Source organism: Oryzias latipes, chromosome 1, assembly GCF_002234675.1.
Source record: "Oryzias latipes chromosome 1, ASM223467v1".
NCBI lineage: Eukaryota > Metazoa > Chordata > Actinopteri > Beloniformes > Adrianichthyidae > Oryzias > Oryzias latipes.
In genome coordinates, this window is record NC_019859.2 from 9,470,276 (window position 1) to 9,493,113 (window position 22,838).

At 39.2% G+C, this 22,838-nt stretch overlaps 1 protein-coding gene across 3 annotated transcripts in view; it reads left to right on the plus strand.

The window, feature by feature from the left end:
* The window catches only part of LOC101157110 (septin-9), an 80,607-nt gene that overhangs the window by 12,000 nt on the left and 45,769 nt on the right, over window positions 1-22,838 (plus strand). Inside the window, exons 1-2 of one of the 3 annotated variants that reach the window (XM_023955395.1) lie at window positions 4,453-4,571; window positions 20,502-21,182. In XM_023955395.1, coding sequence (XP_023811163.1) covers window positions 4,550-4,571; window positions 20,502-21,182 — 703 coding nt within the window. In that variant the 5' untranslated portion in view covers window positions 4,453-4,549. Of the gene's footprint in view, window positions 1-4,452; window positions 4,572-11,835; window positions 12,045-20,501; window positions 21,183-22,838 lie in introns of those variants that run through there. The other 2 variants (XM_023955392.1, XM_023955394.1) reach the window with 2 other exon arrangements.

Below are 22,838 nucleotides of genomic sequence, written 5' to 3' on the forward strand. Positions count from 1 at the left end.
CTGCCTTAAAACTTTGCATGAAGAATAGTAGAATAAGCAAAAGGTGTTAGCGGGGGAACACCCTCATTTCTTCTTTTGGAGGCATCTCTGCCCAGAATTATGTGGCAGGCTCTAAATACACAGCTTTTGTCATTTCTGCACAAGAACACGTTTATATTAATCAATACTGTATAAAGCAGGGATGTGCACTTGAGTAGTGGCTAGCACTCTCGCCTCATGGTAAGAAGGCCCTGCCTCAACTCCCTGCTGGGACACCCCCCCCATGTGGAGCCTGCACACTGCAAAAAATGAATTTTAAGAAGGTAAAAAGATCCTCGTTTCAAGAAAGATTGTCATATTTTCTTACTTACAAATAATGTTGCCCCATTAGCAGAATTCTTTTATCTTTTATTTTTTGGTGTTAACATTTTCATGTGGTATCTTTCTCCATGATGGGGGACATATATTCAGAACATTTAAGATTAAATTTGCATTTCTGAGAATTTCAACTAATTGTTAAATGCTGCTGGAAAAGCTTGTAGGAGTGACATAGAACCTACAAGCGAAAGACACAAGGTCCCTGCTCCGTTCCACTGTGATGAATCCTCTTGTAGATGACTAGATCCAGCTGTGTCGTCATTTTCCTCGTCTGAGCTGGCGTTTGGATCAAAACTTTACAGCTGGATAGCTCCAAATATTGCTAGCTGTTTTTGTTGCACTGCTACGTTAGGTTGAGGTTGTGAGGAGGTTAAGGCTAATGAGAGATTGCAAACAGAGGGGGGGCGGGGAAAGGGGGCGGACTTACCCTGCCCAAACAGTTCTGCCCACTAGCGAATTTCTAATGAGCTCCTGCTGGTCTGTAGAAACTGTTCTAGAAAACACTGGTTTTCTGATAGGGTAAAAAATTAAAAAAGCATAATCATAATAAACAAAACAAAAGTTAAAATGGATCAAATGTTTATCGGCGTGAAGCTTTTTTAAAGATTTAATTTATTTTTAACTTTTTTGGAGTGCATGTTCTCCTTGTGCATGCGTAGGTTTTCTCCGGAAACTCCAGGTTCCTCCCACCGTCCAAAAACATGATTCATAGGTTAAATGATAATTCTCGATTGTCCCTATAGGGTGATTAGATGACTGTGCATGTGTTTTCCTGCAACAGCCTGGGGACCTGTCCAGGGCAGCACAGGCCCCAACAGCCCATGATTCCAAAAGGGATTCTGTGGGTTCTGAATATCCCTTGTGCTATCTTAGATGACCCCACCCTGACATTAACGTGTTCTCCCTACCATGACAAAGGTGGATAAAGGTGGAAAGATTTCATGTAATCCATGGACACCAGTGAAGATCACAAATCATTGAAGAAAAAAGGTTCAGCGCACTGTTTTGTGGGTCTAGTTGACCCAACTCCCAATGTCAAAGTGCCTAGGATAGCACAAGGGTTACGGATGAATATTTAATAAAAGGGGTTTCACATTTCTGCCAGCTTAGCTGCATCATTACCATGAGACGCCAATTTTTATGAAAGTGTAAGTTACTAACCACAGTTGGAAGGAAATCCCCCTATGAAATGTGTGCAGAGGGTTTGTGTTCTTGGTTTAAATGACGGGATCCAGTGGAAAAAACATTCTAATTTAATCAATCTCATCAATGATATTTTAGAGCACTTTAATATATGCTCCTGAGGTTTGTACATTCTCTAGACGCTCCACTTTTTTTTAACCACATAAAACTTTTCACAAATCTTCATGTCTCCTCTGTTAATATTACTCAGACATGAATCTTATTCTTTAAGTGTTTAAGGAAGGAACTAATTTTTCATGAAGCCCACTTGATGAGGTAAGCAGCTTTAAGAGGCTAAAACCGCTTCTGCTCTGCATCAGTTTGAAGCTCTCGATTTCACCCGAAGCCTCTGCAGACACTTTTACCTTTCTTAGTTTTATGTCTGGGATGAGTGCAGATTTGTCTGGGTGCCCTCAGAGCAGTTATTTTTGTGGATTGCTTTACGTGCTGTGTGACGGCTTTCCCGATGCTTCTGTAAGCTCTCTTGTCGTCACTCTCGCATCAGCGGGCGCCCAAACGGTTTTCTCCCTGCAGCTGCTTCTTCACCAAACACACACAAAAACAGATGCACTGACCCACTTTGCCCACATGCATACACCAACGTGGACTATTTTTCACAGTTGACTATATCTTTTGAAATACCTTGACCAGCACGTCATTTGGTGTGTTTATGTGTATTATTTTGTGATCACTCATAGAAGCTTATGAGCGGCAATTTTTCTGGAGAAATTCTGCTGCTTTAGCTGGCGTCCATGGAATTGTTCCTTTTATATTTAATTAAAATAAAAAAACCAAAAGCTCCAGATATCAAAAAGGTTTCTGCTTTCTTTCGCAATATGAAAGCATTAAAATCAAAACCAGTGCTGGACTTAAATGTGATGCAATTTCATAATCAGACAGATGTTTCTCTGAAAAAGTGGAAGTCTGTTGTCATTCCACTTTTTTTTCTTTCTGAAAAGTGAGTAAAATGCAAATGTTTCCTTGTTTCTGCATCTGACCTTAACGCCACTGACTGACGAGTGGAAAACTATGTACACGCCAGGCATGTGACACATGGACAAAACACATGTACATTTAGGAGGGGTGGGCGGATCGACCTGAGGATCGAAGGCGAAGCGTTGATATTAGCGTGATGAGATGTTTTTCTTTAATAGAAATTACAAGCTATTTACTTATGGAGTTCATGCAAGCATAGTGGTGTTGCCAGATTGGTAAAAAAAACAAGCCCAATCTGACAACACTGTCTTTCTACGTAAACAACCCCCTCCACGCTGCTGCTCAGACCTTGCCCCTCCCATTGCTGTATCGGGAAGCGGAGAGATTCATTAAAGAGCCACATATTTGCACTTTTCGCTATGTTCTTTGCAATCTGTACTTAAACCACCAAATGGTTTCTGACCTGCTATGTCTGCAGCTCATTGCTCCATCAGGGGAGGGGTCAAACATTTCACACACCTGATGTGACAATTAATGGGACTTTAAGTAAACAGTGTTGCTTTTGACTTTTTTTTTAGTAGTGACTTTATGATTTTATTTCTGATTTTATTTTTAAAATATTTGTGGTGCTGTTTTTTATTTTCATTTTTGTAATAGCTTTTTAAAAACTTTGCTCTCGTTACCGTTGCTTTAATATTGTGTTACGCCATTATTAGTGTACTTGTTCTATATTTGATGCATGTTCAGTACAGATTGTTATAATTGGTTAACATTTTTATTTACCGAAAATTCTCATTCCTGTGTTTTGTTATACACTTAATTGGAAAAAAAATCACATATTTTCAAAAATGTTTGTAATGTCTTATCTAAGTAATCAAACACTTTAAGAAAAAGTATCTGTATCGACATTGATGCCCTATAATTTCTTGGTATTGGATTGATACCCAAACTCCAAGTATTGCCCACCCCTAACATTTAGCCCATGGAGTTCACACTGGACAAGCAGGTAGGGGCTTCTTCTTCTTTTTCTTTTCCTACTGTTAACTAGCGCATGTCCGCCACCTACAGTTGGAAAAAGTTTGGTGCGAAATGTCAAAGTGGTGCAAATCTCACAAATCTTGTTCCAGGCCTTTTCTTTTTCACGGCTCTATTCCAATTTATGACTTGATGTCATATAATTCCAGCTGGGCACAAACTGCAACTATTAATTTCTCCTTCATGATCAAGTTTCAAACGGTTGGCACTTGTGTGAATTAAAAGGGACGCCATCCATATGTCACTACAAAATCAGAGTCCCTGATTGGTCAAAGTTCAACCTGGTTTAACTTTAACACATGTTCAATGACCATGCTTAAAAGCGGTCTTCAAAATGTGCGTAGGCCCGAAAGGTGCATTTGTGCGCACTTACATTGACTTTTCGTTGGGAGGGGCTGCTTGACCGTGGGTTGCTGGTCTACAAGAGGTCGACAAGCTTTTGAAGCAGGATCTTATTGTGGTCTTCTGAAGAGGCCTTTTAATTGATGCACCAGCACTGACGACTGAGGTGGTTTTGGGCAGAAAGTTCAAACATCTCCTGTAAAACCTGGTTCTGTTGGTCCAGGGATGATGGCATGAGTGAGGAAGTTTGCGGTGAACCAGTTACTCCCTGTTGGCAAAAGGACTTATAAAAACACGGCAGCACTTCAGTTTCACCAGAGCTGGCATGAAGAAAGCTTTAACATCAAGGGGACAGAAAATGCTAGTAGGAAGAAAAAAAAGACGGAAGATCTGGTGGACTTTGGATAAGAGTCCCCTTAAGAGACCGAGAGCGGAGCAGCGCTCCAGATGACCTGCACATGGCTGTGGGTGTCTGCTCCGCTCTCCTCTTTATTCTGACAGACTGAAGACATTAAAAGTTGGAGGAAGTACGAGCTGGAGAGACAGAGGGAGGAAAAGGAGGGAGGGTTAGAAGAGAGGAACAGGGTGACTAAGTCTGCAGAAAAGGGGAAGTCTCCGCACAGGAAAAAAAGGGGAGGGAAGGAAAGGAGAGAAAATCAAGAGGTTACATGTGGTTCCTTGAGGTAGCTGTTGAGGTATGGAGCGAGACAGAATAGCTGGTAAGTTGCAGCACTTTCAAACCTTTTTCACTCCTTTCTTTGTGAGGCTGCAGAGGAGGCACCCTGCTTGCATTTGGTTTTATTTGGGAGCACCCATTTGGAAACGTAAGCTCAGGTCAACCTAACCTTTGTGATTTGTTGTTATGCGTCATCAGAACTACAAAGCATTTGAAATTTTCCTGTTGGTTGAACTGAAAGTTGTGGCAAACTCCTAAAAAGAGTTTTGAATGTGTCTGACTCAGTGAACCTCATGTGATGAGCTGCAGTAGAGGACTTTGCTGAGCGACAAAGCCAAATCTCCGAGGGCGAAGTGCCTCTGTAATTGGCGAGCTTGGATACTGATTTACTGCTGACCCATTTACAAAACAGTAATCCATTGATAGACGGACACAGATTAATCTTAATTCTGCCATCAAGCTTTGCTGCCTGAAGATACGACCTGTCAGATTAAGTTTGACAGACACTGTTGGTTTATTTTAGGCTGCGCTCGATCCAGCGAGGAGCTCACGTCTTCTGATGCGATTTCATTTAAGTTAAGGAAGCATCACACTAGACGAGCTCTTCTGGCGTTCCTCTGGACTGCAGTTGCTCTTCATGAAATATTTCAAAAGAATGTCTTTAACGAACTCTCTGGTCTCTTTTTGGACAGAAACTGACAACATAGAATTTACCTCATGTTCTTTCCACTTGATGGCACTGTTGCAGCTAATTTGACCATTTTCAAAGCGGCCACCATTTCCCTTCATTCTGTAAAATGTTTCAGGTGCAGCACTTGAGCACAGAGTAATAACTGGTTTGAGGTATGCGGGGGAATGCTGTGGACTGATAACGGATGGGGGGGGGGGGTTGGGGCAGAAAGCTTACTTTGCAAAAGATCACTTTTTTGCCATCCCGACTAAGCAGTTTGTCCGAGAGAGAAAATACTTCCTCAAATGAGAGGAGCAAAGTCAGCCTGGTCAGTTGCTGCTTCCTGGTTTTCAACTTGCTCTTTCAAATTTGTGTTTGAACCCGTTGCCTTGACAGCAACAGGCCCATTCTCAACCCCACCCCTTGATCTTCTCTGCTATGACAGATGAAACACTGAACGAGGTTCTTTGACCCCTTTTATCGTTCAAACATGTGTCACTCTTACCAACACGATTCATCAGCATCCACATTCTCATCTGCTTAGGATCCGAATAATAATTTCAACATGGCACTCCATCTGTCATGTGGACACCACATTGTCTTGCTCCATTCAAGTGTTGATGCGTTTCTTTTCAAGAGAGAGATCAGGCATTTTTCCAGCTTTGAGTTTGCTGAACTAGTAATGAATAAGGGATTTGTGTGGTCTGCTTAACACTGGTTTGGCCAAAAATAAGAAGAAAGAAATTTAGTTGTTGGCTTTAAATGTTATTTTTGAGCATGTACTTAAAAGCAGGAACCACAGAGGACATGGTTTCATGATTTTAAGCCACACTTTCACATGATGACAAGTTTTTTTTTGTTTGTTTTTTTGGTTCTGTTTTTATAATTAATTTTTAATTTTTGTTTGTTAAAACAAAAAAACAACAATGCTACTAGTCAACATACTTGGACTGATGATTCATTGTTCCCACATCTCTCTCTGTACTTGCACAAGGACCACAGACCAACCAGATGGTCTGCTCCAAAACAAAAAAGTCAACATGATGGGCCACATATGGAAGATTATATAAGGGATGTCTAAATAAAAATCTGCCTCCAATACAAATTCATTTCCGTGCAAAATCATCAAACGTTTGAATAAAACAAACATGGTTTCATCTCATTTAAAACCTTACTCTTTTCACTTGATGATATTTCTTTTAAATTGAGCTATTTTAATTGGCTTTCTTCTTCTTAATTTAAATAAACTTTTTTTAAAGCAATAATTCATTTTTGTACAATAAAATGCAGTAGAAGACTTTCTTAAATTCATTTCATTTTCTGGAATTCAGCCTGTTAACCCCTTTCGATAAATTTAAACTAGAGGGAAAAAAACGTTGATCTGTGTGACATTTGTTCTATATTCTGTTGAAAGTGAAACCATGACATGCGGATATTTAGGTTCCAGTTTATTCATTTTTATTCATCCATTTTTTAATGGAATTTTGACCTGCATTGAGTGTCTATTGTTTTTTATTTCCCCTCAAATCCTGACTTTGGTTCATTAACTGTACAAGAGACATGGACTGAGTGACCCCCCCCCCCCCCCCCCCCCCCCCCCCTGCATTCCAAACAGGAAGTACCTGCTGGCTCCAAGAAGGCAAAATCCCAAAGACTTCCATAGAGAAATAAACAGCTATTACTCAGTCATTAGATTTGTTAGAATAGCCATTCTTGCTCTATTACCTTTTTTTTTCTTCATGTTCTTGATAATAACAGTTATTTTGTGATACTTTATTGCAAGTTCTTCAAGTTATAAACTGGCCAATCAGAAGGTTAAATTAAAGGATGCGGTCTCATGTCAAACATTCAAAACATTTAATTGATGGATTCTCCCAAACCCCCTTTCAAGTAATAGGTATGTGGACTTTCAACAAGCTCACTTCTATTTGGAGACGGTGGTTGCCACAGAAACAATAACTTGGATCAATCACTGCTTACTGACGATTTCTGGTTCCAACATGGCATCATGAACTAACAACTGAGTTGACTTCATTTTGTTGGAACCCAACAAAACTGGATCCCCTCTGTTCAGTTGGTTTTGTTACTGTACCAAACCTGGTGGTTCTGTGACTGATCTAGGCATTGTACAGGTTTCCCAGCCACATATTTACCTTTTCCGTGTTTGGATGTGTGTTTTTTTTGTCTTTTCTTCTTTTTTTGTTTAAACATTTAATTGGTCAACTTGTGTTTCCTTCTATGGCTAATTTGCTTTTGTTTTTATCGTCCCATTTCTTAGTATGTCGCATCCCAATTTAAATGTTTTTCTTACGTATTTGTTCTCTTTTGTCCAAGCGTTGTTGCACTTTGGTTACATTTCATTTGAAATTTGCCATTTCCCACCTTGCAGAAATTAGGAATTTGTGTCACATTTTTTTCCTTCTTAGTTCTGTTTCTCTCCTCCTTCACTATAATTTGACAGTTTTATTTAAAAACAAAATACAGAACAAACAGAAGGACATGATAGGAAAAGTATATGGCGTGGAACTAAGTTTAAGTTCCTGCTTTCTCCTTAACTTCACTCCTGTGTGTCATAGGTGCTGGTATGATGCAACCACCCTGAGCCCTTTACACTCCCATCATAAAGTATGCAACCCAGCCAACTTCCACAAATACACAAATCCTGATCCAGAGGAAATTAAGGAAATCGCTCAGCTCCCCATGTTCCATAAAAGAAGTGTACAGGATATCCTCAATGAGTGAACGCCTTCTTAGTTCCCCTCCCTGAATCTCACCTCATATTGTTACTCAGATTATTATGTTGTAATGACAGATGAGGCAGCAATGAAAGCAGCCACCAAAGGGAGTAAAGGAAACTGACCAAAGCCCCTCCTGCCATCCCCAGAGGGAGGATTTCTGACGGGTAATGTTACTGAAGATGATTGAAAGCCAGGTCAGTCAGGGGTAACATTGCAAGGATAGACGGGCTCCTCTGTGACGATATCGCCCACAAATGCCTTTGCTCTGTAAGTAAAGTGCAAAAAGCAAATTGACTTGTGTCAAAAACATAAAAATTCCCTCGACTGCAAAGCTTTCCATAACTAAGAAAAAAACACCAAAGTCCATACTTTGGAGTCAAACAACAAAACTGCAGGAATTGTTTTATCGGTTTCATGATGTATTTTCCAAACAAATCAACATTTAAAGGTGTTTTCACTGAGACACCACACATTAGGTGTGAACACTTCTAAACAAAAATGACCACAAAAAAAAAAAAAAAAACAAAGGGGGAAAGAAAAAAACCTCCAAACTACCAAGAAATTATTGTGATTTGTTTTTAATTTGTTTTCACAGCACATTGATGGAGCACCAAGTGTCACATCTGATAACTCAGAAATCGATGAAGAAGTCAGATTTAGTTCCTTTAAAAAATAAATTTAAAAAAGGCTTGAAAGGTAGCATTTTTCTTTCATCAAGTCCTCAAATAATTTCCCTGAGAATCAATATGCTAAAATGAATTTCTTTTATATTCAGCCTATTACCTCTATATTGATACCAACCAGTAAAAAACGGTGTTTGCCCCACAACCCTTCATGCTCCCTCATGGTGTATTCTAATGTCATTTGACTTTATTTAGTCATGCATGTACAGCTGATTTTTTGTCTTCTGTTTTTTTTTTTGCATGCATTTTTTTCTACAAATCTTAGTGTGCAGTCAATTTTTTGCATCTACTTTCAAGGAACTTTTTTGGCGCAGTTTAGCATAAGCAGAAAGAGTGAATGCTGACTTTTCTTTTTTCAGGCATTGATGTGATCTGACGGTTTCCCTTTTTTGCATAGGAAAAAGTGTGCTTTTAGAAACTGTTTGGTTACATTAGGAGGTAGGGCTGACACTTCGCCTAATTCAAAAACTATTACAGAAAATACTAAATGAATTTGAAATGTTCAATTTTTTTGAGAGGCAAACTGTACAAACAGTGGCCTCTTTTTGCAAAAGGACATGTAGAACACCAGACCTTTACATTAAGACCCACTCCAATGAAAATTGTGTTTTTGGTGTTTTTAACATGTTCATGTAGCATTTTTCTGATGGAGGACACATAAAAAGAAAATTAAGCTCAAACTTTTTAATTCTGTGTTTCTAAATCAAATAGTTGTAAATCGGGAGCAGACAAAAGAATGCAGTTGGAAAAAGAGCATATCTGTGATGAAGAAAATATGCTGGGCCTGCCAATTTCCCTGCTCCACTCCACTCTGATGTATCCACTTGCAGACAAATGGATCCATGTACGTCCTTGTTTTCCTTGTCTGTACTGGCATCTGGTTCAGAACTGTACAGCTGGATAGCTCCGATCTGGTTGCCATTTTTGTTGCACCCCTAATGTTAGGTTGGTGGTGTGAGTGGCTATAACCGGCAGAGGATGTAAACGAAGGACTCTCTGTTATAGGCACCATGCCAAAAGTCCTACTAAAACCTCAGATGTAGAATTCTGATAAACTATTGCCGCTCTGTAGATAGCATGTCCCTAAAAAAATGACAAAAGGATTTTGATTTTGGCCTAAAACATCAAAATCGTAGTTAAAAGACAACTGGGAACACTTTTGCAATAGATCAAAAGGTGATGGGAGTGGGACTTTTAGGGAAATTAGCAAAGATTGAAAAATCTGTCAAGTCGAGAAAAGCTAAAGTGGCTTTTTTTGTCTAAACGTGGTTTAAAAAAAAAGGTGACAAAATGGTGCAAAAGCAAAGCAAACAGATTTGCCTGAATCACAGCTTTAACAGCAACTTTCCTTTCTGTGACATTTTTAAACAGATTGTCTTTCTATGAGTGATTTTTACTTTTTTTTTTTTTGGTCATTGCACCATTTATTCCAATAAATCCAGGTTAATATTAGTATGGTATTTTTCCAAATAATTTAGCATGTTTAGTGTAGCTTATATAGCACAAATTCTAGAATTGATAGACATTATATAGCAAATGCAGCTGTAATTTTGCATTTATTTAAATATTGTCACCTTCAGCGGGTTTACCTGAAAATTTGGCATTTAAACGATAAATAACTAACTTATTTTGCTAATTGAGAAATAAAAACCAAGAAATACTAGACTAGTCTGGTTTTTAGTGCTCATTTTTTACAGTTGCTGACTGTTTCTTGATTTATTTTACAGGCGAGCCACACATTTACTGGTACCTGTGAGACATAGACAGTAGCTCAGACAGACAAATTGCCTTTTTGGATCATGCATAAAGCTCCACTGAGTTTGAAGGCACTTTAAATTGAGAAATTCTTTTCGAGCCCAATAAGTTTTGTTGGTATCAAAGCTTTAAGACTTAAGTTGTCTCAATTTACCCCCAGAAGAACATTTTAAATGCGTAACAGTTTCAGCTACCAGCCTCTAGTGGTTCTAGAGGGTCAGATTGCTGTAAAATTCATTATTGCTATTAAAAGCATTCGGCTCTGGTCTTCGTCAAGACTCACTTTTACTGCAGTTGTATTGAGTCTGCATTTGTAGGCACACAGTGTTTATTCTGTTTCCAAAGCCCCTTCAGGTGTTAGGGTTAGGGGCCACTGGGCGTGCCTGGAATCCTGTTAGCTCCCCCTCATGTACACTTTTTACTCAAAGCTGCGCAGAGTGGCCTGAAAGCCTCTGTTTTCGCCAGATGTTGTTTGGTGCCTTTTTTTAAAACTTTATTTCAGCTAAAAAAACGAAAAAGTGCGATTTGATATATGACATCTGACATGCTACACTTCAGCCGTGCAGAAATGGAAATATAAACTCCCTGTAGTGCATATTTAAGAGCTACATTTCCTTTGAGTGTTTTGTGGGGATCAGCTTTTACCTTCACTTGCACGACCTTCACTATTAGTACGGAAATGGTGACAGAAACCTGGAATCAGGGTTTATTAGTCATAAATGTCACTGGCAGTCATGAGTGGCTGCAAACGGGAGGCTGCAAACTGCTGCTCACTGGAGACCAATCAGCGTTTACAGTGATGGTATCATGGTGTCACTGTTTCTGAGGTTGTGTTGCACATCCCAGTGGTGGAGAAACTTTAACGTTTCATCACATTAATTGACTTTATCAACATCTATCATCAATGTTCCTTTGTGAATGCTTACATCCCTCACTACAGTGGCCAAACGGGCTTTAAAAACGACATTTGAGGCTAGCTTTTAACAGGATTCCAGCTAATATTCCATGCTTCTTCCTAACATTGGACTAAAACGTGTGGGTTGATGAGATGACCGGTTGATTGCACAGAAATGGTGCATCACTGTTTAAACCTTCATCCAGCTTATTTCCTGTTATAGCCTTGTTATGATGGCCTTATTCTTCATCATGCACACTTGTGGCGTCAAATACGGTGTGATGACATGAAGGTATTAAAACTGGCAGCATGGCCTGCTGTGGAATTTCCTCCTTCAGAGAAGGAAATCAGACCTGAAAGCCACTCCAGTTGAAGTGTGGAGAACAGTGACAGTGTCTGCTTTTTACACAAATGCACATACAGGAGTGGGGAGGGCAGGGACACGTGCACAAATGTATACACACACAGGCCATTAGAGGAAGGGTGTGTGTGTGTTAACTATAGGGAGGAGTAGAGGGGAGGAGGCTCAGCTTTTGCCTAACTCTACAGTCTGAATGCAGCAAAACAGGGAGGTTAGTGGCAAACCAGTGAAAATAAGTTGCTCTTCTCAGAAAGTTGTGGCTCACACTTTTTGCCTCGGGTCTATTTTGGAGTTTGTTTAGAATTAACAGGAAACTGCTTCGAATAAAGACATTTTGTGAAATTCAAGGCCAGGAAAAAATGTCAGAGTCTGGAGTCAATCCACATTTGGAGGGGATTATTTCTGATTTTGAAGGTTGGTCTTTCACTTTCTACCTGATATCTAGCTTTTGTTCAAAATATCATCTGCTGTTATTGAACTGTTCCACTTCTAATTGTTTCTGTATGCTGTGAGGATATTGTATGCTATCCTACGTGCTTTCACTTATACTGGTGTGCCTGTCATCTGTTCCTGATTATGAAGCAGCTCTGTCTGTAACAGAAACAAACACCGCTCAATTCCAGCACCTGACAGCGGAACCGTCATAAAGCTGGGATGGAAACTTCACATCTGAGATGCAACATCTGTGTGATTTCACATAAAATCATTGCTAGATCTGTTTTGTTTTTCAAGGCTGAGAGGAACTTGCATCAACTTCTTTTGTCCTCCTCTTCCTCCATGACTGTATCTGTCTTCCTTCCTCACTCTGTCCCTTCCCGATCCTCCTCCCTGCACTGGTTTCTCCAGCTGTTATCCAGCCTGCTGCTTTCTGTTAGTCATCACAAGCACCTACTAGGAACTGAGGTCACTACAACTGACTAAAAGTAATCAGATTTACGTTGAATTCTTTATTTTCTTTTTGTAATTTTTTTCTCACATTCACAGCAAATCTTCAGTGCTTACGTCAAACCAGCAATGTAAATATCTTCAGGAAAAAATAAAACCTATCTGAAACCAGGGTTAGATTTAGGTCAAACATATGTGTCTTTGTTGGCCAAAGTTTGGCAATGAACAGAAAATCAACAAAGCTTGTTTTATCCCAAAAACGCTGTTCTTGGTGCTGAATTTTGGAACAAACTATTTCTATCTGGCAGCTGAACAAAAAAATCCAGTTTTTTATACATTTATTAAACACATTTGTTTTAATATAAAACTAAAAGTTGTTTTTCTGCCGCTTGCCTCTTTCCATCAGCTTCTTGTTTTATTATTTTTTTATTATTATTATTTTTTTCAGAATTCAATTTAAGCTGTTATTATTGTTTGAATCATTATGACATGACACCACCCTAAATTTCTGAGTTACTACATGTCCACACCCCCACAAGAGCACTGAGGTCAGCCACACAGATGCTGGCGTCCAGTTGTGGCGCTGAAGCTGTGGAATAAGCTGCATGATTGAGCAGCACTTGATCATTTCGAATCCCAGTTGAAGACAATTCTTTATTCACTGGTTTTCGGCTAACTTCTGATGTTAACCAATTGATTTTCTGTATATTTATTTTAAATTTGATCTATTTTAATTGTTTTTATGCTTGGGTGTGGCTCTTTTTTGGGTGGGTGGGTGGATTGTTCAGGTCCAAATTAACTAATTATTTTTTTTTCATCCCTTCCTTAAAGATTTGGGTTCTGATTGACTCAGTGATCAAGAACAAACCCAGGCCATAATTTCTGCATTACCGTGCTTTAGAATAGGTGTTTGTGCTGATTTGATTTCTCATGTTAACTTTGGTCTTGGGCTGTTGTTACCTCAGAATATAAATAAAGAACTTTGTCTAAACAGATTTCATATTGGAGATCTTGGAGATGAGGTCAGAGGCCAGACTGAGATTGTTTGGACACGTCCAGATGAGAGATGGTGAATATATTGATGTAAGGATGATGAGTGTAGAGCTGCCAGGCAAGAGATCTGGAGGAAAACCAAAGAGGAGGTTTAGAGAAGGAGGGTCTAAGGGCAGGGATGTCCAGGGTCTGTCTTGTTTAGCAATTAGCTTTTGTTCATATTTTATGACTGTTTTTATAAAATGATTGAAGTGAAGCCTGTTAAGACAACTGCATTGTAATATTAATAATGTATTTAATCGATTTATGGATGAAGAGAACAAAGACATGAAGGTAGCTGGTGTTAGAGTAGATTCACTGTGGCAACCCCTGAAGGGAAAAGCCAAAAGGAAAAGAAGAATTATTATATCAAGCATGACTTATGGGAAATGACGGAATATATTGCGACATTTTTATGTAATCGTAACAAAGGTGCTGCTTCAATAATGGGAAGAAATTTCTTATCTAAACACACGCATTTGAGGTTTTACAGTTCCTATTTGTTCCTAGACCTTTGTCTATTTTGTCTATATATCCAATTGAAGAAAAAACATATCTTTGGTTTTAAGGACATCTCAAAACTTAACTGATCACAGGTCTTTTAAATGGGCCAGAACAGTCTTAAAAGTGTAGGCAGGGAATAGTCCCACCTGTTGGGTGCAGTGTAATATGACATCAATAGTGTCAAAGCAGAAAACAGTCACAGCTCCATCAAAAAAGTCTGAAAGCAATGATTAACTGTAAATGCTCCTGTAACTTCAATTAGATCAGAAGAAGGTTATTTATCCAAAAAACAGTTAAGAAATGCACTAAATGTTATTTAGTCATAAATAACATTTATAGTAAACACGTCATAGAAGACGTGTTTACTTCAAAAACAAGTATTTGGTCAGAGATCAGACTTGGTCAACTTAGGCTTTTAAATAAGAACTTATGATATTTGGTTACATAATTTAAAATATGTATAGCTGTTGTGGAATTTAAATGTAATTTGAAGTTTTAGGTTAATGCTTGTCTGAACATCAAGAAGCTTGTAGGGGGTTAGTATTTTTGTTGTTCCTCTGATTCTGGCTGTGTTTTGGGATGTGAAAGTTCTTGAAGTCACAGTAAGGTGCTGGTGGTTTGTTTCCACATTACTCCACAAAGCTGTGATATAGAGTTGTGAGAAAAGCTCACTCGACTGGACTTAAAGGCTTGTTTGTTTTTTGTCTTGACAGTGCTCTGCTGCTCCACACACAGTGGCGAGTCTAACAAGAAACTCTTTCGTTTTTTGGGTTGAGTCCATTATAGAAAACAAAGATCATCAGACAAAATCACATATCATTTTTCAACTTTTATTTTTTGTTGTTGTTCTGTCTGCTTAAGATCTCTGGACCCATAAAGCTACCTCACTCCTTCCCAGGATAAATGGTTGGAATGTACAGTTGAGCCAAATATGACATGCATCAACCATTGAATGAATTGGCCCTAAAGGTGGTGAATAATGGACTTCCTTTCACAATTTCCTGAAGTTCTAATGACATGTCTGGACCACTCACAGCAAAGCCCTTTCCTGGTTGAACTGTCTTAGTTCTTCATCTGTCTTTGCAAAGCAGTGAGTGCCTCTTAAGATCAGTTTAGGGCATGAGTTGCTTGTTCAAGAACGTGGTGAAGGAGGGTTCTTGGAAACGCTTTTTTTTTCATATGGTGTTCACACTGGACTGCCACTACCTGATACAACCGTATGTATTTACAACTGGAAGGGGTTTGGTGTGAAATGTCACAGCGGTGCAAATCCCACTGTCCTTGCTCCTGGCTTTTTCTTTCAAAGCTCTATTCCGATAACTTATCATATAATTCCATTCGAGCACAAACCGCATTTATTAATTTCTCTTGTCATAGGTGGGTATAACTTACACTAGTGTAGTGTAAGTTATCCGCATTTATTAATTTCTCTTGTCATAGGTGGGTATAACTTACACTATCGTTATAAATACTTCATGATAAACTTACTATACGTACTACAATCGTACGTTCCAATTTAACGGCTTCCCCTACGGCAGCAATAGCAGCTAGGCCGCCAAGCAAAGTGGTACACAGGCAGTTAGGACCCATGTTTGGTTTTGTCCAAAAACACTAAGACACACAGGCAGGCAGAGCAGGGACCAAACTTGCAACCTGTCGATAATGCCTTAGTCATGTGCAACTTTTTTTTTTTTTTAATGCGTTCCCTTGACAAAACTATGTCACATTTGATAATTGACTGAAATTATCACAAAGAAGCAGCTGCCTACATCACCACATGCTGGTGTGTAGTAATTATCTGCAGACAGAGGTGATCGTCTTGCTCCTCATCCAGTGCTGTGTGATTCATCCTGTAAAATGGGCTGGGTTTAAATATTGTCGTTTCTGCTAAGAGGTCAGCGAGCTCCAGTTAATCACTCTGGATATTTTCTGCATCCCTCGTTGTTGCTAGGTACTCTCTGCCAACACGCATTCACTTCCTGCCAGAAGTGGGTTTCTTCATCAGTCCCAAAGTTTCCCCTTCATTGTGATGAAGGTTCCTGTCGTCTGTACATGCAAAGTTTTACGAGAACATTGCAGCTTAAAAAAAGGAGAACTTGTTTCACTCAACCTCTGATTTTACTTCTCATTTGTGTCGACTTCAGCAAACAGCCACAGCCCTCCCTCCCTCCCTCCTTCCAGTTCATTTTGCACAGATTATCAGCCAAACCATTCGGGAAGCCTGCAGTAAATCTAAGACGGTGAACTGCACTGCTGCTGGGCAGCACGAGTAAACTTGACACCATCAGTGGGCAGCAGAAGGAAATGTGTGTTTGACAGCATAGCATTAGGGTTTTTCTTACCAAGCAAAATACCAGAGTTTGAAATTTCACTCTTTGTTTTTTGGCCTTGTGCTGTCAGTTGAGAGGTTTGGTCATGTTTTTCCCTGAATGACCGTGTCCACTTATGTTCTGTGGTCACAGAAAGCAGTTGGATTTCTCTGATATATATATATTTTTTCACATTTGCTTAATGTTAGACTTAATTAATTGTTCATAGAGTGAAATATGAGTTTATATTGTGCACCCTTTTCTACATAGCTTGATTTACATGAAAATGATAACTTTAACATGCTGTCACACTCTTTTAGTTTTGGCTTTTTGATGTTACAATGCAAATTTTTCATCTGCTTTCCTACAAAACCTTTAAGGAAATCCATAAAATCGATCAAACGTTTGTTGAAGGTTGATTTACTTTAATATACAGAAAAGTACCTGGAGTTTTTGGGTCTCTGTGTTTGATATGCTGCACCACCTACACTTTTCCTGTTATAATTCTGATTTTTTTTCTTCACATAATTATTTCTTTGTTTTAATAAAGCTAAAGCCCCTTGCCTTGCCTTTACATCGAGCCCTAACTTCCGTTATTTTCCTTGTGCAATTCATTTCACAATACATTCTTTTTCATTGTTTGCATTTGCAGATTATTTGCTGCGACTGCAAATTTAACACATCAGTCATATGTTCCTCATTTGAAGTTGTATGATGCAAGGAATCTTTTATTTCTTCATCATCCCTTGTCAGAGCTGCTAACTGGTAATTTTACAGCCTAAAAGATCAATGCTAATCAAAGCTAATAAAACAGCAGCAAAACAAGGCTGTAATATGTCACATATGTATTTCTAACTTGGCTGATCTATCTTAGGAACTGCAGTTGCGCATTATATGTGCTCTCTGTGATTGCACCACCAAATGCTACATGGTGGAACAATGTAAACGTTTTTTTACTTCTTTAGGTTTAAAATTGGAAATTCACACCACACCAGCGGAAGACATCATTTTTTTAATTTTAGAATTCACTTTAAAATCTCCGTTTTTCTTTTTGGGGCTCCACATCAGGCTTCATATTATATTTTTGAGCTTGCTAGATTCCACAAACCTTCTTGTACTCTTAGATCATCAGGTCAGTTTTTTATTGGTTGTCCCTCACACACATTTTAAAACCAGAGGGAATTGAACCTTCCATGCAATGGGGCCCAAATTCTGGAAAGCTCTGCTTCTGTCCCTTCAGGCTTCACTGATTCAGCCAAGATTTTAAAAACGCACCTGAAGATCATTTTATTTTAACATGGTTTTTGCTAATCTGTGTTTTCTTTTCTTTCTTTCTTTCTTTTTTCTTTTTTTTGGAGCAGTCTAAGTTTTAAGAAACCAATATTTCCACTAGATAGATGTGTTTGCACTGTTTTGAGGACAAAGAGCACCAAAGTTGTGATGTATATAAAAAGTCTGGTTTATAAGGGTTTTGTTACACCCAAAATCAAAGTTATTACAACTATACAATAATTTGACTTGAAAGTAATGTAAAGCTATAAAGCTCATACACCCATTTAAAGAATTATTAAATTCTCAAATACATTTATGGGGGTAAATAATTCAGTGTACAGCAGTCAAAAAACAAAGTTTTTTCTCCATATTTCTATCCTTTTTCTTCATCTCCCAGCCCCCCCCCCCCCCCCCCCCCCCCTTCCAAACTCATGGCAACTCCCTCATTAGTGCATCTGGTTTAAAAATGATACTGGGTGTTTGTGTCCTTGAGGGTAAACGGTGACACCAATGATAAAGAGGCAGCTTGACCCGGCACCTGGTCTGCATTTGGGCAAACTGTGAACAAACAAAAACTGTGTTTTCTGTGGTCAGTAATCATGAGTTGCATTGTGTGAGCTGTCTTATCATCCGCACTGGAGGCACGGCAAGATATTGCCCGCTGAGCAGTGATATGCAGTGAAGGAATGTGGGGAGATGAGGCTTCAGTTTGCTGTTCTTTTTTGTGATTTTCCACTTTCAAGTCTATAAAAATAAAGGTGGAAGGAGTTATTCTCCATGTTTTTATTAGTCTAGCACACATGTATACCTATGATATTGTACTGTATAAAAGGACAATGTTCCTATTTATCTGGCACAACTGAACATTATCGAATGAACACTGTCCAGATGTTTATAAAAGACAAAAAAAATGATGACTACCTGATTTGGAATTTTTCCAAATGCTTTTTTTAATCAAATCAAATCAAAACAAATAAAAGTTCAAATTTCCTTGTAGAGTTTCAACAAATAGCCTTGACTGCATAACCAAACTGGAAAGAAATCTAAAGGCCTTTAACAGCAGATCTACAATTAGATTGTTCATTTTTTTCAAAACATGTCCCATGTAGGAGTTGTAGCATAATCCTAAAAGAAATGTGATGAGAAATGTGAATGTACAAAGATGGCTAAAGGCTAAGCAGGTGCATGAGCTGTATTTCAAATGTAGCACCTGTCTTCATAGATGTGATGTTTTTATTAAATCATTGGTTTTCTCGTGACTCTCCAAGATTAAAAAAGCTCAGATTTTTTATTCTGTTACGCTATGTGCTGTATTTCCGCTTTCTTCAAAGGCCCAAAAAGATTTGATCTCATTTACACTCATTGGCACAGTTGGTACCAGTGTCAGTGGGTTCAGTGTCTTGCCAAAGGACACTTCAACACATGGGGGTGCAGAGTAGGAAGCACACCTCTTACTTAATTTCTAAGTTACTCATATTCATATTGTCATTTTGGCACTTGGAAATCAACCACTTGTCTGGCTTTAAGTGTAAACAACTCTCACAGGAAAATCTTAGTAAAAACTCCAGGAGACTCATTTGCTCAGAACACCGAGCCATGCAGCTCCTGTCAGGTTATTAGAAAGCAGTGTAAATGAGACTTGATTCTACTGGCTACTCAGCCAAAATTAATTGGTGTCTCTGAGCCAAATCCACCAAGAACAATTCTGACCCCCCGTGAAATATAGAACCGTTCTGAGGCAGACAGGTTTGTTGTACTAACAGATTGGGTTTTAAAATTTTTGTCCAAGCAGAGTTATAGTATAAAGGAGGGGATGCTGGATTACAGTCCCCTCCTATTGGACAAAGATTCTTAAAAATAAGCCCATAGTTGTGCGACACATGCTTAGAGCTTTTTAATAGCATTATGAACTCAACCACTAAGAGTTGCATGGAAACAGACTGTAACCCACCTCAACCCACAAGCGGCTCACATAATCAACACTGTGTCCTGAACTGAAGGAAGCATTCTTTTGGGTGTGCGTTGGTGGACTTATCCGCTTTGTGTGGTGTTGGGATGCCCGTTCTTGGCCACTGGCTTTGGTGCTTGGCTCAGTGGAAATCAAATTCAAGTTGACTTTCAGCCAAGTGTGTTCAGTCCCAGGAGGCGATTCTGTCCCTCAGTATTTTCATCTTTACTCGTTCTATTTCCAAACATTCAAACTGCTTAAGGGCGATGTGCCCCAATCTAATTACTCATTTTGTCAAATTAACAGCAACAAAAAAAAAAAAAAAAGCAGAGGTCATGAAACATCTCTGCCCAAAACCATGATCAAATTAGCTTGACTGATTTCTTGGTACACACAAATCAACTGCAGGTGTGAAATCCTACTTTTTATTTTTTTTAAAGAAATAATGCATGTGCTGAAGTTTGTTTCGTACTCTGTGCATTTCTGTGCAACCACAGTCGCTGCTGCTCCACCGCGTCCACCCACAGTTTACCATTTTATTTTGTTTTCCCAAAAACTTGAAAGTGGTTGCACTACTCATAAAGTCAGCATAATCTTTTGATTATTGTTTTATGAAGCTGTTCTTTCTTTATAGAATGAACTGTCTCGACACATAAACTTGTCTGTGAAGAGAGAAAATTTAACAGTACACAACAAATTAAGTTGTTTTTTTTTTAATTGTGGTTTTAAACCTTTTTTTTGGGGGGGGGTGACTTAGAGTTGTTTATCATCTTCTGTTAGAGCCAAAGTAAATCTGCAATACTAAAATAACTGTAGATTATTTAAATGCTGAAATTGGACAAAACAAAAATACAAACAAGAATCTCTGAAGTGATATTAATATTTTCAATTGTTCATGTTGTTTCTTTGTTTTCCATGCAGCCCTGAAGAGGTCTTTTGAGGTGGAAGATGTTGAGACTTCTTCTCACTCTTCACCCGGCTCCCGTCGGACTACCAACTCGCCTCACCGAAACGCCATGTCTCCAACCAGCATCTATTACCGTGACCTGGGCACTGCCAGCACTGCCACCAACAACAACAACCTTAACTACACCCAGCCACGCTCCATCATGGGAGGAGGCGGCTCCAAAACTCCTGAGCCTGTGTCGCGCCGATCTGAGCTCTCCATTGACATCTCATCCCCCAGCAAGCAGGTGGACAACGTCACCAGCCCCGCCTCCACACGCTTTGGGAGCAGCGGCGCCCTGAAACGCCCTGAAGTCCTTGGGCACTCCAAAACTGCAGAGACGAGCCACAAAAGGGAGGTAACGTTTGCCAAAACCCCATCTGACTCCCCAGTGATCCGTCGCAGTGAGGCCAACAACAACAACAACGGGATCAACAGGACCCACGAGCAGAACCACTCTCGCAAACTGGAACCTCCCAGTCCAGCAGATCTCCGCAAACCTGACATTAGCATCACCAGGGCTCCTCTAGAGAACAACGGTCACCACACAGCTGTCCACCATCCACATCACCCCAACCCTCACCACAACACCATTGTCACCACCATTCGCTGCTCCTCGCCCAACCATGCTGGACGCAAGTCTCCCAACCCTGACAGTAAGCCTACCTTAATAGGTGTTTGTTCCAAATTATTTTTTTACATAAAAGCTTATTAGTCGAGTTACAAAAAATAGGGCTTGGATGAAATTGTCTAAGAATTAGAAGTAGGAAAATAACTAAACCCATTCTTAACCCAGTCAGACAACGACACACATTGTGAATCAGCTGATTCTGATGTGGAGAAAATCGACTCTGCATATTGCATATTCACAACACAGTAAAGTAGCTTTTTTCTGCGTCAGAATACGCTGGAATAATGTTTTTTGCGTAAATGGTTAAAGAGTTATGGTAAGAATGTGAACACTGAAGCTAAACTTCTGGTGTTAAAGGGAAAAGGTGAGTTGGTCTGCACTGAAAAGTGATGTTTTAAAGCTAACCAGGTCAAACAGATGTGGGGTTTTAGCATTTTTTGTTCTTATTCTTATAAAGCTGATTACAGTTTCCATCAAGTAAATCTTCTATTAAAACTTTGAAATGACATAAGGGTGAAGTTGAGATGCTCAAGGTGCCTTTTGTGTTTCCACAGCAGCAATAAGGTGCATCTCAAATATGCTCCTTTTAAATTTGTTCATCTTAGTAAACTCACAAGATATCCAGCTCTGATATATGAAGACAAACAATGCTTCCATAAAACACGTGGACAGCCACCACAGGCTCATTTTTGTCAGGCTCTCTGGCTGATTTAGTCTCGGTGTTTGGGAGCTGTGGTCCTTAGTTAAATACATATGGTTGAATATTTGTTGTAATTTGTCATTGAAGGTGTTCTTAATATATTCTTCACTTCTTCAGGTGGCTTAATTCGTTGTCTGCATCATATCAAGATTCATAATCCACTGAGAAAGTGTTTTCTCTTACGCTCTAAGCTTCAGAAGCCGTTTTAGCTTTTGCTCCTGATTATTATGATGTGGCAACGTCAGAGCTGGACAGGAAGTTCATTTGAGTCCAAGTACCTTCTGGCAAAATAAAATGACATTTTCCTTTGTGAGAAAAGGCCACATTATTTCGAACGCACATTTTTTCCATAATTCGTTTGGATTTTCTCTGTCTGCTCTGTCTGATCAAACCACCGAAACAGACCGAAGCGAGTCTTGGGTCTCTCACCAAGAGACAAGCCAGCAACAAGAACAGCTTGTTTGATTAATATGATGTATGTATGCCTGCCAGTAATAGAAGTAGCTGTGTCCTTGGAGGCCTGGCTGGCGGTAGAAAAAGCTGACCGCCTGTGTTTGTGGTTGTCTTGTTAGTGCCGTATTGGTGCCCGAGAGGTTTGTGTGATGTGATGGAAGTCGAACCTTAGTGCACCAATTTTAAATGGCACATCAACAGTAATTAGTGTTACATTAGATGGGAAACTATGCGCAAGAGGGGAGGATGGTTTTGTTTCTAACAAGGTTACATTAGTATTCTATGATTCCCAAGAGGACCTGGTCAAGTTACATATGGAATATGTCCAGGTTCAGAGTTCAGTTAAAGGTGTAATGGAAGCCTATCAACAGAAACATCTTTAAAAGATTTGTTGTTTTCCACTTTTCACAAATTTGTGCCTAGATTGATTTGTTTCCATTACTTTGTGGTTAAATTTTTGTTTCTACCCAACCTAATTTACACACACATTCATATTGTTTAAATAAGCCATACTGTGTGGTGTTTTAA